The sequence below is a fragment of the Symphalangus syndactylus genome, chromosome 16 (assembly GCF_028878055.3).
Source record: "Symphalangus syndactylus isolate Jambi chromosome 16, NHGRI_mSymSyn1-v2.1_pri, whole genome shotgun sequence".
Taxonomy (NCBI): Eukaryota; Metazoa; Chordata; class Mammalia; order Primates; family Hylobatidae; genus Symphalangus; species Symphalangus syndactylus.
In genome coordinates, this window is record NC_072438.2 from 62,771,840 (window position 1) to 62,790,046 (window position 18,207).

Genomic DNA, 18,207 nt, shown 5'->3' on the forward strand with positions numbered 1-18,207 from the left:
AGCTGATATAAAAGCATTGTTCTGCTTCCATGTGGTACTTAATAAATTAAACCACTCTTCTATCATAACTTTGGATTATTAATTATTAGAAATATTAATAATGCCTTAGCATAGTAAAACTACAAATATCTAAGTAAACATTCTGACAAATGTGAAACCGTATGTTCACAGGTCTTTCTCAAAGGTCTGCTAACCCAATAGTCCATTAGGCAAAATTCTGCCTCCTCAACAAAAAGGTTAAAATAGTAATAGCATTGACCTAAAAGAGACTAAATACAATTATATGTATAATATATGTTACAAACTTTCTGTCCAAAACAGAAATACATTTAAATATGGAACTTATACAAACTATATATAGATATTTATAGCTTTTACTATAATCTTAAAATTCCCGAGTTCCAGTGAGATATTAGGGTGTTTCTTCTGCCGAGTATAAGCCATTTGTGGAAGGAAGTAATATGATGCATACAAGTCTCTGGCAAGTTTTCACTCTGAATATGGAATAGAATTTGGCTTTAGTATCTTATGAGCTTGCGAAGTTATCTGAAAATAGTAAGAACTATCAGGAAAAGTTATTTTTCACTAAAGCAGTATTAAATATGATATAAGCTTGCTTTCTACTGTTTCATAATAAAAGAGGGATTGTATGGCCATAATATTAAATGCAATTCCATTACATTTTTCAGTCTTTAAGCAGTGTATTTATTAAGAATAGATAAAAATTTCTTTTCTGATAACCACCTATGAACCCTTGAAAAGACTGAATGGAAAGTTTAGCAAATTTGCTATTTCTCACTAAGGCAATCTTTATACCCAAAAGAATAGAAATTCAGGGAATGAGAGGCACAAACTTGTTTTTTCCAGAATTTAATATTTTTAAAAAGACAGAAAATATAAAAATTACCAAAAAAATGTTTAAAGGTTCATTTTGGGGCTAAATACTAGGCCTGAAACTCTTTTCTTGTAATTGATTTATGGTAAAGAATAAAAATAATATAAAAAACACAGCAGTTATAGCTGTCCAAATTAAGACCCATCTGCAAAAAGGCAGGACAAGGTGGGCTGACTGAGCAAATATTCACATCATGACCTTAGTAATAAATTTCAAATGGTTTCAGTTCCCAAGATCTGAAAAGAGAATCATCTTGCATGCTTAGATTCCACTTCTTCAAGAATCCACTCAATGCCATTCAAAAAACCAGCCAGAGTTTCAGCCTCTGCATCCTGGACCTTGAAATACATAAGAGAGAATGTTGTTAGTAAGAAACTAAGTCCAAAATCTTATGAGTAGCAGGGACATTTTTCTAGACACTAAAGAGAGAATAGAACTTTTAAAAATCCCAATAGACTTTGGATAAGTTGCTCAAGTTTTGTTTTGTAGAGCACTTAGATAAAAATATGATCATCTCTCTTGTAACTATTACCAATATAAAGCTTATTTGCCTTGGAATTCAGCTTTGGAAATGGAAAGAACTACCATTTCCATGACTTGCTTCCATATATGAGGGGAAAAAATTCCTCCAAAGGATCCACTTTGAAAACTAAAACATTTTTTAGTGACCCAGTTAGTCATATGTGTGACACCATGTTGCAAAAATGTGTCTTGAAGACTGCCACTCCTCCTAATGGTAAAGCTAAAATTGCCACCATTCAGAAGGGAAAACTTTATTAGTAGTTTTCAAACTTCATTCCAAAGAGTCTTTGGAGCTCCAGGGAAGAGATGGAAGGGGAACAAAGAAAATCCTCTTACTTTTTCCGCAAAAGGTTTCCAACTTTAATTTTTCTTTATCTGTTTTACTCAGGGGTTATCATGTCAGGTTTTGTTTGAAGAAAGAATGCTATAATTAAAATGTATTTTAGGGCTGGGCACGGTGGCTCATACCTGTAATCCCAGCACTTTGGGAAGCCGAGGCGGGTGGATCACTTGAAGCCAGGAATCCGGGACCAGCCTGGCCAACATGGTGAAACCCTGTCTCTACTAAAAATACAAAAATTAGCCAGGTGTGGTGGCACATGCCTGTAATCCCAGCTACTTGGGAGGCTGAGGCACGAGACTCACTTGAATCCAGGAGGCAGAGGTTGGAGTGAGCCAAAATTGCACCACTGCACTCCAGCCTGGGTGAGAGCGAGACCATCACAAAAAAATAAATAAAATATATTTTAGAAAGCAATAAACTATAAGATGGAACATATACCTTTGATGATCCATAAAGCATAATACATTGATGTTGTAAAAAACATAATAGTGGCATCTAAAAAAAACAACCTGGCTGGGCACAATGGCTCACACCTGTAGTCCCAGTACTTTGGGAGGCCGAGGCAGGCAGATGGCTTGAGCCTAGGAGTTTGAGATCAGCCTGGGCAACATGGAGAAACCCCATCTCTACAAAAAATACAAAAAATTATCTGGGTGTGCTGGCACACACCTGTAGCCCCAGGTACCTGGGAGGCTGAGGTGGAGGAACCACCTGAGCCTGAGAGATTGAGGTTGCAGCAAGCTGTGATCGTGCCACTGCACTCCAGCCTGAGTGACAAAGTGAGACCCTGTCTCAAAAAAAAAAAAAAAAAAAAAAAAAATCCCCAATTGTTATCTCACTGTATGAGAGAAGAGGCAAGTAAGAAACAATTGATTAGCTAACATTTATTATCACCAATCAAATAGCTTCCATAGATTAAGCTATTAAAATTGACTTTAGAATGCCATTTCATTAAAGAAGATAAATTTAAAAAATAAAATCAAATAGAAAATAGAGTGCAAAATAAAATTTTTGTCACTAGAGTATAAATGATCTTACCAGCCATGGGTGATTTAGAAGATTCAGATGCAGCTCATGAGCCAAATAAAAACAGGGCATTCTTTTTACATCCCCTTGAGAAATACAGGATAAAACCAACAATGGTCTTCCCGAAGACCCAAAGGCTGGATCTGTCATTGCCATAATATGAGAAAATTCATCTTGCCATTCATGTCCTAAGGAATGTAAGTCAAAACCTTTAATTTGCATTACTTTTAGTAGTTTTGAAAATAATAAAATAAAAAATTAACAAAGCGAGGGAACAAAAATTTACCAGGATCCAAACATAAACTGAGGGAAAAAAATCACAGTACTCTTCGGATGTCTCCATAATCTAAAAGCAAAAATGCTTGATACAGGTAGTTCCTTTCACAAATTCTGTAGATGTCACTGCCCTTTCATTCAAAGGGCTTACTTTCAAAATGTAGGCATATAGTAGAGTTTAGCTTTTTTTATGAATACCAACAATCTCAACCTTCTATTGGAGTGTTTGGACCATCTGCATTTTGTGGTAGGCAGAATTTTAAGATAACCTCAATGTTCCAAACCCTTGCATAATCCCTTTACCCTTTAGTATCTGAAGAACCTACAAATAAGATGGGGCATCACTCCCATGATTAGGCTTTAAGACACAGTTGACTTTAATAAAGACAGGTAATCTTCACTGAGCCTGACCTAATCAGGTGAGCCCTTTAAAGCAGCTCTTCTTGTTGAAAGATTCGATGCAGGGGAGATTTTCCATTGCTGGATTGGAAGATGGAGGCAGTCACATGGGAAGGAATATAGGTGACCTCTAGAAGCTGATAGCAGCCCCCAGCTGACAGCTAGCAAGAAAACAGGAAGGTCAGTACTACAACAACAAGGAACTGAATTCAGCTAATAACTTGAATGATCTCAGAAGCAAATTCTTTCCCAGAGCCTCCAGAAAAGGATGCAATCATATGATACACAAATTTCAGCCCAAGAGGCCCTATCCAGAGAACTCAGTACTACCATGCCCAGACATCTGACATAGAGAACTGTGAGCTAAAAAAATAGTTGTTTTAAACTATTAAATGTGAGGTAATTTGTTAATAGAAATTGAAAATTAATAAACATTTAATGTACTTATCAACAAGGTGCATTTAAATGTATCCTATACATCTTAGATTGTGACTTGTCCATCTGTTCTTTGTTCCTTCTCTCTTTGCCTTCCTTCTTTTGGACCGAGTTTAATGGTTCCATTTTATATCCACTACTGACTTAGTTACAACTTCATTATACATTTTTTAGTGGTTGTTCAAGTATATGTAATACACATTTTTAAGTTATAAGTCTACCTTTAAATATTATGCCATTTCACATATAGAAGAAACTTACAATATAATATACTTAAATGTTCTCTCTTCCATGATGTGTTCTATTATCATATATTTTTCTTTAAAACGTCATACACGTATAATACACTATTAGTTTTTTTTAATTAAAATTAGAAAAAAACCTTTTATAGATAGCTCCATTGTTTCCATCCCAGGAGTCTTCATCTTTTTCGGTAGATGCAAATTTCCATCTGTTATCATAGTCTTCCGCCTAAAGAGCTTCCTTTAAGATTTCTTATAGTGAAGATCTGTTAACAATCAATTTTCTCAGTGCTATGTTCAAATGTGTTTCTCAAAATTCATGTGTTGGACATTTAAACCCCAATGCAACAGTGTTGGGGGAAGGGGTGTCTTTGGGAGTTGTTTAGGTCATAAGGGCTTTACTCTTATGAGTAGATTAATATTGCCATTAAAAACGGTTGCAGCCCTGTCTTTCCCTCTTCTGCCATGTGAGAATGCAATGTTTATCTCCCGCCTCCCTTTCTGCCTTCTACCAAGTAAGACATCAGCAAGAAAGGCACTCACCAGACACCAGATGCCGGTGACTTACTCTTGGACTCCCTAGTGTCCAAAACTGTGAGAAATAAATTTCTGTTCTTTAAAAATTCATTTATTGATCTGTAATAAAATTAGACTAAGTAGTCTTGAGAGAATAGGAATTTAGGTGAAGCCAGAGGGAAAAAAATCACAGTACCATTCCGATGTCTCCATAATCTAAAAACAGAAATGCACTGATATACAGGTCTGGGGTATTCTGTTATAGTGGCACAAATGAACTAAGACATTGAAATTTGTCTGAAAAAGTCTTAACATTGCCTTTATTTTCAAAAAAATATTTTTGCTAGATACAGGATGTTTTTTTCCCCCTTGGAGTACTATAAAGATTTCTCTTTATTGGTTTCTATCCTGCAGCAATTCTGACAGGAAATTTGCTGTCACTATTATCTTGGCCTTCTATATATGTATGCTTTCATTTTTTCTGGCTGCCTTAAAGATGTTCTCTTTATCTTTGATTTTTATCAGTTTGACTATGATGTGCCTAGATGTATTTTTCTTTGTATTTATGCTTGGCATTCTCTGAGCATCTTCAATCTGTGGTTTGTTGTCTTTCCATAATTTTGAGATAATTCTGGCCATTATCTGTTCAAAAATTCCTTTTCCCCTTTTCTCTCTCCCTTCACGTTTTGGGACTCCAACTACAGATAAGTTAGATCAGGGGTCAGCCTACTACATTCTGTGGGTCAATTTTTCTAAATAAATTTTTATTGGAAAACCGTCTGTCCATTCATTTACGTATTTATTGTCTCTGCTGCTTTTGTACTGTAATAGCAGAGCTAAGTGATTGTAAAAAATAACTGTATGGTTCATAAGCCTACAATATTTACTGTGTCCCTTTAAGAGTTTCCTGACCCCTGAGTTAGATCACTGGATAGATTCCCCCAATTCTCACTCTGCTCCTTGCTCTTATGTTTTTTTCTCTTTGTGTTTTAATTTGGATAATTCTGAGTGACTTATCTTCACTTTCAATGATTCTTTCCTTTGCTAATATGCCCACAGAAGGAACTATTCATCTGTTGTCATATTTTCATATCTAGCATTCTTGTTTTACTTTTTCAAAACAGCTTTTTTTCTGTGCTGAAAAATCTATCTGTTCACACATATTGTCCACCTTTTCCACTAGGTCTCTCTCAATCTCTCATTTTTTTGTGGGTGGGGGACGGGGTCTCGCTCTGTCACCCAGGCTGGAGTGCAGTGGTGTGATTTCAGCTCATGCAACTTTTGCCTCCAAGGCTCAAGCGATTCTCCCGCCTCAGCCTCCCAAGTAGTTGGGACTACAGGCACGTGCCACCATGCCTGGCTAATTTTTTGTATTCTTGGTAGAGGCGAAATTTCGCCATGTTGCCCAGGCTGGTCTCGAACTCCTGGGCTCAAGCAATCTGCCCGCCTTGGCCTCCCAGAGCCACTGCATCAGACCTAGATCTCTTAATCAGTTATTTTAATGTCCCTTTCTTAGAATAACAACATGCAGACCATCTCTGGTCCAGTTCAACTGACTGCCTTATCTCATGACAACGTATCATTTCATTTTGATTTTGTGAGTGTCTCATAATTTTTAGATTTAATGTTAGGTGTTTTATGTAGAAGAGCAGTAGAGACTAAGGTAAAAAGGATTTACTCCTAAAAACAGGCATCATACTTCGGTTAGGGTATTAATGCAGTAGGCTGAATCAAACTAGTCTGTAGTTGAGCTGGATTTGGCTTTTATCGCTATAGTTAACTTTGTAACACATAGACTTTAAATTCTTCCAGCAGCATGCTGCTGCCTATCTTGTTCTCAGTAAGAGCACTGGAGTACCAGAGTTTCTTTCTCAGAGTTTCTACTTGTTCTCAGCTTTCAGCCTATCTTTTTAACTGTGTCATGGGGGTTATGGGGAAGAGGCAAGGAGAGCCTCTCCACACCCTTCCCCCATCCCTGCAGTAGTCTGCTGTTGCTCCTTAATTGGTAGGGACATGGAGATTTCTCAGTTTTCTCATCCCTGCCTCAGGCCTTAGGTAGGCCCTGTGCACCAGAGCCTCAGTGGTGCGGGCTTTCTCAGTGTTCCAGCATGACTGCCGAATTCTGCCCTGTAGTGGTAGAAAGGCTCCACTGCAAATTTCCTGCCTCTCCTCCAGAGTCAGCAAACATTTAATTTCTATCAGTGCAAGATCCTTGGTACAAGTGGAATTCCTGCTCCTCCCCTAAGACAGCTTTTGTTTCTATCTCCCTTGAGACAGCAGCAGTCAACTTTTGTCTGTGGAAAACAGCTTTGGCTTCACTGAGAAAAGGATATAGAAAGCAGGAGGATATACCTGTCTCCAAGCACCAGCTGGTCATCACATGTATGCCTGTACCACCAAGGAGGGCACTCATAGGTCTCCTACCCTACCACTAACCTTTTACATGAGCACCTAGTAGGGGCCAGTGGGAAAAAGCTGATAAGTGGGTATAGTCTCTTTGTGTCTTGTAATTTTTTTAAATTTATTTTGTGTGTGCCTGTTTTATAGGAGCAGATTGGAAAACTAGATAAAAGTAGGGGCTATATCTGTTTTAGTTCAGATATTGTATGTTGCAATTGTAACTGCAACATGCTTGTAGGAACTAAAAAACTATTTGTTAAATGAACTTATCTTTTATTTTGCTTCTAAGTTTTCTTTTTTTAGATAGCTCGGTAGTAACAGAAAGTAATTGCAACTGCTTTTACTGCCTAAACAGTAACAGATGCCTAACAGATCACAAGGAAAATAAATTCAACAGAAATTCAAACCAGTGTATTAGAGAACTACAATATATATACAGTATATTATGTATTTATATTCTACCTTGTTCAGAAAGGATTTGGGAAAGATATTATAATACTAGCTCATGGCCCAATGATATTTTGATTTCACACAAAAATAGCATTCTGAATGGTAATTATTCAGAATATATGAACAGTGTTCTCAACTGATCTACTTAACACCCTACCATTTGGATAAAACAAAGGTAAAATTTTTCATAGTTATTTGCATAGATTATTTGAATAAAGCCAGAAGCAGACAAAATGTCAGTATCAAAAAAATGCAGAAGCATACAGCAAAAAAATATTGTATAGCTCTAGTACCAAACTTTGGAATGCATCAGAATTCCCTGGGTGCTTGGAAAAAACAGATGCCCAAATCTGATTCACACAACCCAAATCTAGGAATAAAATCCACCACGGTAGGAATCAGCTTGTTAACATGTTTAACAAGCTCCCCAGGTGATCCTAATACACACCAAAGTGTGAGAACACACTATTAATAGTAAGGGTCAGAAAATCACACTGATAAAATAAGCCATCATATTCTTAAGAAGCCACAGTAAAGACTAAAAAGGTATTTTCCATTTGCTTTGAAAAGAACAATGTGCTTAAAAATGTACATATGAGTACTTACTTTTATGAGCTTCAGCATTTGCAACATAGATGAACCCATCTACAACTTCACACACTTTTTGAATCTGTGGAATCACACTGTACCGGCTTCCTTGTTGATCATCACCTTCATTCTGTCGACTGAACATCTTGTTAACTGCACTTGTATGCTCTTCCCTTGCTCTATCTCTTTCCTTTCTAGAAAAAAAATTGTAAAGATAGAATATAAAAAGACACTAAACAGACTCCACTCACCTGAAATGTTTTAGTTCTGATGTTTCAGTTAAGCCACCAAGTATGTAGCCTTACCTGGTAGTTGAATATAAGATTAGAATGTTGAATTTATGTTGGTTGTTCAACTGAAAATTGACTCCTGATCCAATACCTAAGAAAGAAAATCACAGTTACCAAAACTAATCATTAATAAAAATAGCAAAAGATCACACTGAAAATTACCCAGTGAAAGCAAAAAGAGCAAAGAAAAAAATTCTATAACAACTTATACATAGATTTGAAATAAAATAAAATGTATACATTGAAGAAAAGATACCGTAGGTAACTTTCATTCACATGGCAATAAAAATAGAGAGAAAGAAAAAAACTGCAAGGCTTATAACAGTCCTTATATCATCATCACTATCATCAACAACTTTATCATCTTATCAGTAGCAGCTGCATAATCACAGCTACTACTATTTTTCCTCAAGACTAAGACTCATTTTCATATTTTTATGTTTCTCATTAGTTTAATAATCCATGTATACATTCAATTAAGTGTCTTTCTCCCCCTCTGAAAAGCTGTTTTTAAATTGATGGGGGGCCAGGCACAGTGGCTCACATCTGCAATCCCAACAATTTGGGAGGCTGAGGTGGAAGAATCACTTGAGGCTAAGAGTTCAAGACCAACCTAGACAACATAGTGAGAACCTCATCTCTAAAAAAATACAAAACAATTAGCCAGGCATGGTGGCCCATGCCTGTTTGCCAGGTACTTGGGAGGCTGAGGTATGAGGATCACTTGAGCCAGGGAGTTCAAGGCTGCAGTGAGCCATGATCATGCCACTGTACTCCAGCCTGGGTAACAGAGACCTTGTCTTAAAAAATAATAATGAATTAATGAGGAGTTGCCAACAGAACATTAGTAAATTGAGAAAATACTGAAGATACTGAAATTTAGAATTCGACAGAGTTGGATTATAATTCTGAATTTCTCACTAACAGCCATGTATTTGTATCCCTCAGTTTGACACCAGAAAGAAGTTGAACTAATATATTCAGCACTAATATATTCTTCTTAGGTTTACTGGGAAGATTAAATGAGATCATATATGTAAAACTCCTAGTAGGGTGACTAGTAAACCACAGGTGCTAAATATTAGCTTCTTACTGCTTTATATCTGCATCATTAGTCACTGTTATTTGTCCTTCTTTCTTAACCTCTTCCCTCCTTGGGCTGTGTTAACACTAAGTGGCTGGTTCTCCTTTTGCCTCCTCAGAAGACCCTTCTGGGCTTCCATGGCTCTACTTCATCCTGTTATATAAATGTTCTTCTAGATCTGTTCAGTTCTCTGCATCCCCATGACGACACTTTAGTTCACATTGTCATCACCACTCACCCGGGCCTCTGCAATCACTTCTAACCAGTCTCCTATATCTTCTTGCCTCCTATTATCCTTTCCTCTGACATCAGTTGGAATAATTTTTTAATAATGGTATCTAATTAAGTGTCTTCTCTACAAAGCCATTGCCCTTCAGATGAAGAAATAAAACCATAATATCTGGCCCCTACTAACCTCATTAGAGACAACTCCAGCCTTTCATACTCTTAATTCCTGCATTATAAGTAATTTATTTGTTTAAATAAGCTATGCCATACCATCTCATGTCATCATTCTAGGCAACACACATACAGGGCTCTTAAGTACTAGGACTGCAACCATGCCAGGCCACGTGATCCTAGTCCTCCAGCCACCAGGTCTGGTGCATGTTTCACGGAGACCACAGAATCCAACTTTAACATGTTTCTGATCTTTGTTTTCATCAGCTGCACTCCCAGAGATTATCCTCTCAACACGTCTAACTTCAGTCCAATATAGTAGCCATACTGTTCTGCTCTTCTTTGCCTATTATGTAACCCCATATTCTCTCATCTTGCGAGTGTGAGGCATAAATTGAACTTTTAAAACAATCACTTCAGCTACTCTCTGGAAAATGGAATTGACATTTTATAACCATCAAACTTCCCCATTTCCTCAACCTCTTCTTGAGGTGTTCCTTCGACCTAATAGCCGTACTTGAAATTGGCCTACCCCTAGGTGAGGCTTCTCCTGCAGTGAACTCTCAAGTAGCAAAGATGCTTATTTTCTCAAAACTCAAGGTAAAGAGGTGGGATTCATGTTCTCTTAACTCCCAATGCCATATCTAAACCATTACTCACCAACCCTCTGAAAAAAATCCTTCTACTTGAGAAACACATCATTCAGCTGTAGCACTCTTTCCTTCTTTGTCGTTATTATTTATGAATCTCCATTTAATAGTCACTTCCCCCAAACATAAACTGAACATTTCGGCACCTGTCTCCAATCTTCCCCTCCATCCTCAAAAACTTCCAAGTCCATGTGGACTCCATATGACTCCCAAATCTCGATTTTCTAGCCCAGATCTTGCTCTTGAGAGCTGGATGCATACAGTAATCCATAAAGTCATTCACTCATTCACCATATATACAGAGAGTGCCTGTTATGTGCCTGGCACCACAGATACAGCTAAAAATAAAGTGAACAAGATTCTTACCTTCATGGAGCTTCCATTCTAGCAGATTTGCTTACAGTAGGTATCTCCACTTGGATCTTCCATGGAGTTATCAAAGTCAACATATTCCAAAGAATAGCTGCCATTCTCCCTATACAGGTCTTACTGTTACCTGCCCCCTTCCAAATTTTTCTTACTTCTCCAGTGATTTCTTACCCTAGTGAATCCTCTATCATCCAACACAAAACTCAAGTCAGAAACCTGGAGCCATCCTTATTACTGCTAATACATTTATTCTGTCAATTTTATATCCTTACTATTCATTCTCTTCTCTCATCTTCACTAACAGTGACTTAGAGTTCAGATCCTCTTCATATTTTAATCATAATATTACAGTGGCTTCTTAATGGGTCTCCATATCTTTAGCCCCTTCTAATCAATTCTTCACTCAAGAGCCTGAGTAATCTTTCTAACATGCAATTTTGATCATCTCAATCTTCTACTTAAAATCCTCCAGCAGCTCCCAAATGCTTAAGCATGGTACATATGTGTCTTTTCACATAGCTCCACTCTTTCTAGATACACAGTGATACTTCACATGTGTCCTCCACATCCAGAGCTTTGTGCTTTTAGAAATGTAGTTCTCCGCCGGGCGCGGTGGCTCACACCTGTAATCCCAGCACTTTGGGAGGCTGAGACGGGCGGATCATGAGGTCAGGAGATCGAGACCATCCTGGCTAACACGGTGAAACCCCGTCTCTACTAAAGATACCAAAAAAATTAGCCAGGCGTAGTGGCGGGCGCCTGTAGTCCCAGCTACTTGGGAGAATGGCGTGAACCCGGGAGGCGGAGCTGGCAGTGAGCCGAGATGGCGCCACTGCACTCCAGCCTGGGCGACTGAGCGAGACTCCATCTCAAAAAAAAAAAAAAAGAGAGAAAGAAAAAGAAAAAAGAAATGTAGTTCTCGCTGCCTGGAACACCTTTATTGTCTTTTTGTGACGGCCTACACCTACTCACCCTAGTGACTCATATGAGACATCATCAATATGGAGCCTTCTTTGACCCTTACCTTTCTACCCAGGAACTAAATACCTCATATTCTAATTGTCTGTACACTTCTCTATGTCCTCACCCACACCTATCTTGAAGGCAGACAGAGACATTGTTCTAAATCTCTGCATCCCTATCATCTCACTAATAGGGGCTGGCTCTCAATAAATAAGTAAAGCAAAGGCTAAATTTTATTATTACTTATATTTACTATTTATCCTGCCTTGCCAAATACTTATGCATTTTTTTTAATAGAAAGAGGGGAAGGTGATGATTTAACTCTTTTGAATTCCAATACATATCAAAATACTCTCCCCACAGATGCTCAATTTTTTCTGCTTTTTCAAACATGATTAATATGATATCCCACTGTACAAATGCAACGCCTTGACTACAAATAATTTAATTCACATAATCTTAAAGGCTGGATTGTACAAATTTGAGGAATTAAGAGAAGCTTTCTTATAGTAAGTAAATTAATTCTGTCAGTTCAGTGGAACCTGGTAGGGCTCCCAACAACCAAAGTACTGTTTTTCATTATAGCAAATAATTAATTTAAAATGAATTTCTTTCTTTTAAACAAGAATGTCAAGCTCAAAGTGTTTGAATTAACTGGAGATTAACATGAAAATTACCATCAATCTGCCTCTGAGGCAAACCAGCTGTTGGGCAAAGTTCCTCTGAAGACATCAAGCTCAACACCAAAGAGGTATTCAATTCTTCCAGACCTGGTCCAAACATAGCAAATCGTGGTTCATGCTGAATGATGAGGGAGTGTAAAAAAGAAGTGACAGCTCCATACATAGGACGGCTGGATTTTGAAGCTCTTCTTGTATATGGACAGCACATTCTATAGCTGTATAAAATTGTCACAATTAGAACATTAACACAGAAAACACTTAGCCAGTTCTTCATTCAAAAATATATAATTTATTGAGTACTTGCTAGACACAAGGGATACAATGATTATATAGTTCCAATACTCCAGGAGGGCAATGGTAGAGACATCTTTATAATATGTATGTGGAGTGCTCTGACAGGGAAAAGCACAAGGTGCCATGGGGGTGGGAGTGGGCCAGAAGCTAAGGAACTCTTCCCCCATGAAGTGGTTGCTTACTTTCTAATCTTTAATTTAGATTCTCTCATGGAACATTTGAATGGTGAAATTTTACTACATAAAGGTTCACAACCTGAGGAGGTTTATCCCTGCCCCCCTGGAACATTTGGCAATGTCTGAACAACATGTTTATTGTCACAACTGGGGAGGGGAGAAGGAGTGAGCAGAGGCCAAGGATGCTGCTAAACATTAATCCTACAATGCATAGGGCAGGCCCCAGAACAAAGAATTATTTGGCTCAAAATGTCAATAGTGCCAAGATTGAGAAACTCAGCACTAAAGATAAGCTACACACAGATAGTTAGCACAATATCCCTAGAGGTAAAAAGCAAACAAACAAACCAAAAAAATTGCTAACACTACCAATATAACCAAATTTCAAATGTCTTGGGTACTTCTATTAATAGCCTCAAATATAACAGTTTCGTAAGAGTTAAATGAGGGAGGCTCAAATGATCCTTGCAGCAAACCTAGCAAACTAATAATGATGTAAAACAATTCCATTTCTTGAAATAGCTATAAATCTCTAAAGTACCAATTAGGTATTTTATCAAAAATTAAAAATTACCCAAATCAAAATAAAACCTAAAGTCCTTCAAATAAGTCAAGCTGGTTAACAAAATCACTAAACTAACAAAATCCTTTTATTAGAAACCTTGTAACTCATGAAGGGGAAAAAACAAACAAAAAACAACTTTGAAGCTAGATAGACCTGACCAAGCCTCACCACTTTTAGTTATATGAGCCACTTACAGTCTGAATATCAGTTTCTTCATCTGTATTATTTGAGCAACAGAAATAACGCAAGGTTGGCCGGGCGCAGTGGCTCACGCCTGTAATCCCAGCACTTTGGGAGGCCAAGGTGGGCGGATCACGAGGTCAGGAGATCAAGACCATCCTAGCTAACACGGTGAAACCCTGTCTCTACTAAAAATACAAAAAATTAGCCGGGCTTGGTGGCAGGGGCCTGTAGTCCCAGCTCTCGGAAGGCTAAGGCAGACGAATGGCATGAACCCAAGAGGCGGAGCTTGCAGCGAGCCCAGATCGCTCCACTGCACTCCAGCCTGGGCGACAGAGCAAGACTCCATCTCAAAAAAAAAAAAAGAAAGAAATAACTCAAGGTTGTAAAAATGATAAGTAATTTATATGACCATAAATGGTAGTTACTATTATTACTATTCCCTGGGCAAAATCTAATTCCACAGCCTCATATACACTTGATGCAATGGTTAGCTATTGTACAGGTATTGCCAAGCAAGTGAGATACGGCGATACAGCGGCACTTGCTGAGATTATCTATAACAGACAACATACCTTTGAATCAAATAGTCTCACAACACTTGACATAACGGCATCTGTATTAGAATAAGGAAAGGCTCTGAATAACTCAAAATTTGAGAAAAAAAATCCTGTATTTTGCCACTGAGTCAAGCACAACAATTTTTAAAGAATAAATATTTTCAAATTTTTAAAATAATGCGTTAAATTTGAGTTTCTCAGAAAAACAGGCTACATCCAGATCCAATGTCATTATATATCTTTGAGGTAGCATAATGGGGTTCCAGTCTGAATAGTCCTCTACAAGCTATGTGACTTTAGGCAAATCACATAACCTCCATGAACCTTAATTCCACATCTGGGATACAAAGATAACACCTTCTTGTTGCATGAGGATTAAATGAGTAAAACATACATAAAGCATCCCTCGTAGAATCCCGTACACTGCAGTTGCTCAGTAACATTAATTATCTCACCTACACAATATTAAAAAATGTCAGTGCTTTTGGGTGCTAATATAATCTTATTTCTTAGAGCCTTTAGAATGGTTTTCTTCTTCCCTGCCAAACAACAGGGGTCTCTGATCATCCATTTTCTGGATATGCAAAAGTATTTACTTATTTAACAAAATGACAATTGTTCTAAAGATCATGAGAATTTTAAGAAGTCTTTTACTTCTTGCCATCTATACTACTTATAATTATTCAAATACTGGTTAGGCACCACACGGAAATAATAAAATATTAAAGCTGAAAGGTCCTATGAAGAAAGTCATTTAACTCCCAGTTTTGACAAGAGAACAATTAGACCCCAAATCCACGCAACAAATCAGTAGCAGGGTCAGGACTAACTTGGATATTGACTAGTAATACAGTAAAATTTAATATCTTATTTTTAATTCATAAAACTAGATACTTACACTGCCATGTAGTCAAAAAATGCACCATCAGTGACCTCAGATATAGGCTTTTTTAAGATTTCTAGATCTGGAAGAGACTTCCAGTCAACAGAAGACCAAGAAGGAAGATCCCTCAACAGAAAGTATCTCCACAGAATTGGATCTCTTACAGTTTCATTCCAATAATGATTTGTACTTCCCAACTGACACAGATCATGAGGTGAAAGAAAGGACAAAATATACAGCTGTACATCAATCTGAAACAGAAGAAAGCAGCAGGTAGGAAAAAGGAATGAAGAAAATAGTTTTGGGGTGATAAATCACACAATCAACAAATAAATAACAAAAGGCCAACTGACTAGTATTTTTAATAATTAAATCTACCATTAATAATTAAATCTATTATTTTCCTGCCATCAGCAAAGAATCATAACTGAACATTTTAGTTTCGTAGTTGTTAAACATTTAATTTCTGAAACACTGAAACATTCCTGAAAAAGCAACCACTGTCTTGCTATTTTTCCAGCAAAATCACCAGTTCCTTTAATTTTTCCTCAGATATTTGGATATACCAGTTAGTTACATAAATTAGTTAAGGAAATAATTTGTTCTTCAAAAGAAAACCTATCTCAACCTTTATCTGATTTTATCATCAGACCAAATCAAAGAGTGTACATTTGTCTTTTTTTTTTTTTTTGAGACACAGTCTCACTCTGTCGCCCAGGCTGGAGTGTAGTGGCAAGATCTCGGCTCACTGCAAGGTTCACGCCATTCTCTTGCCTCAGCCTCCCAAGTAGCTGGGACTACAGGCGCCTGCCACCAAGTCCGGCTAATTTTTTGTATTTTTAATAGAGACGGGGTTTCACCGTGTTAGGCAGGATGGTCTCGATCTCCTGACCTCGTGATCCGCCCACCTCGGTCTCCCAAAGTGCTGGGATTACAGGCGTGAGCCACCGCGCCCGGCCGTAAATTTGTCATCTTAGTTCCTCTACAAAATCTATTAAAATGTTATGAAAAACCTCTGCAAGGAGGAGAAACTTGGGAAGCATTCTAAAGCTGCAGTTTTCACGTTGATATACACATTGGAGGGAGGTGTGAATAGTCCAAATGAGACAAAGAATTGTAACAATTTTCAATAATTTTTGTTCTCTTCATTTAACCTATCTACCCCAAAGTTTAACAATAAATTATGTGTATCATTCTCTTGGCCTTGATGTAACTTCAGGCACTTGTAACTTAAGTCATTTATTTTCAACTGAGGGGCAGTTTTGTTTCTTCAAATCTACAATAACAGCCACAGGCACAATGTCCTCTTGAGAGGGTAAAAACCTTTGCCCTCCAGGTGTTTTGGTACAATGATCCGGAATCAAAGACGCTGGGAACACGGACGCTGGAATGCTTTCCCAAGCTAATCAGCAAGTTGGGAACGGTCTCATTTCCATAACCGGACATTCAAGGTGTCCTAGTCACATGTGCCTGTTTTGGGGGTGGAAAACCTGAGGGCAATCGGGAGGGTCCCCAGGGGCCCCGTGAAGGTGCTTCCCTGAGATGTTCGGGCCCCCTGCGGAGCACCAGGGTCCATGCCAAGACGCTTCTGGTCAACTGTAGCTTCTCGGTGACTACACTGCCAGGAATGGCTGCATGGACGGAGCCAGACCCAGGTTGGGGCGCAGGAGTTCCCCAGGCCCCGGGGGGCTCCAGGGGAGGTCCCTCCGGCCCGGGCCGGCCCCACTGTCCTCTGCGGCCTGCGGCCGACGCTCACCGGCAGCCGCGTCAGGGTGCTGGCCGCCTCATCCACCTCCTCCCGCGAGGTCGTACGCGCCACCCTCTCCTTGCTCACTGACTGCCAGAAGGTCTTCCAGCCGCTGAGGATGGCCGCCTCCAGGCGGCCCCAGTCGCTGAAGGGCGGAGGCGGCGAGCTAGTTCCGCTGCGCGGCTCGCTTCCCGCCATGGCTTGCCCGGAGCGCGGGTGACGAGTCTTAGAGCCACGCCAGCGCGTCAGCCTCCTGCGCAGCTCCGCGCCAGCCGAGGGCGCCCTCGGGCGTTCCGCCTCTCGCCTCGCCCGCCAGTCCGCCTCCAGGGCAGGGTTAGGCCCAGGGGCAAGCGGGGTACTGGCAGGAAGCCCACTGTGTGTGGTTGTGAGCCGAGTACGAAGCTCCTGTCAACAATTAACTTCCTCAGTAACTTGTGGCCTCAACCTCAGCCACGCCAACCGCAGAGCCCCTGTACAACCTCTGGCCCGCTGATTTCTGACTTCATTCAAGATGCTCTCTCCGGGATCATTTCCACTATGCCTGATCCTAGGCGACTCTGCTTGTTCGATAGCTCTCTGCCACTATCTTGGGCTTAATAACCACTGCTTCCTTTTCGGCACTACCTTACTACGTGTGGGGTGTTTTTTGTGTGTGGTGTTTCCTCAATCACCAAGTTACCATTTATTTTCTTATCAGCAAAAACAGACTAGAGAGGCAGTCAGCGGGTCAATTATAAAGAACCTTTTGCCAAAATGAGAAGTCTGGACGCACTATGCAAAAATATAAGCACATTTAAAATTTGCTTAACCTGTGTGTCTCATAAAAGGGCGGCAAAAACTGCTAGGAGAACCCAGATGTGGCGGTGTTGAAATCCCACTAGAGAGTTTTTTAATTCTCAAAACAGATGCCCATTCTACTTACTCTAGGCTTACTTAGGCTGAGGCAGGACAATGGCGTGAACCCGGGAGGCGGAGCTTGCAGTGAGCGGAGATCGCGCCACTGCACTCCAGCCTGGGTGACAGAGCGAGACTCCGTCTCCAAAAAAAAAAAAAAAAGTGCTTTAAGAGAACGTATTACAAGTTAATCTGTTACATAGAACTGGGTAGGTATACATTCAAAAAGTAAATCTCTGAGGATCTAAATGTCAACAGAATCCAAGAAAGCCTGATAACTAAGGTTCTGTAAGGCTCTGTAACATACAAGTTTAAGTTTCATTATATTTTATTATTTGCATGCCGTTGGCAGGGGCCAATAACCAATAAAATTGCAGC

General features: G+C 39.2%; 1 protein-coding gene across 4 annotated transcripts; it reads right to left on the reverse strand.

The window, feature by feature from the left end:
• Positions 1-854: 854 nt before the first annotated feature.
• Positions 855-17,433, reverse strand: FBXO4 (F-box protein 4). Of its 4 annotated transcripts, none has more exons than XM_063619529.1 (7): positions 16,202-17,433; positions 15,204-15,439; positions 12,525-12,745; positions 8,398-8,473; positions 8,111-8,286; positions 2,799-2,974; positions 855-1,233 (listed from the first exon to the last, which is right to left on the reverse strand). In XM_063619529.1, the coding sequence occupies exons 1-7, from the start codon at positions 16,229-16,231 to the stop codon at positions 1,144-1,146; spliced, it is 1,005 nt and encodes a 334-aa protein (XP_063475599.1). In that variant the 5' UTR covers positions 16,232-17,433; the 3' UTR covers positions 855-1,143. The 4 variants fall into 4 exon arrangements, 2 of the variants coding, with proteins under 2 accessions (XP_063475599.1, XP_055101903.1); XM_055245928.2 differs by having other exon boundaries at positions 16,945-17,196; XR_010116232.1 differs by lacking the exon at positions 855-1,233 and adding an exon at positions 4,279-4,404 and having other exon boundaries at positions 2,840-2,974; positions 16,945-17,186.
• Between the last annotated feature and the right edge of the window lie 774 nt (positions 17,434-18,207).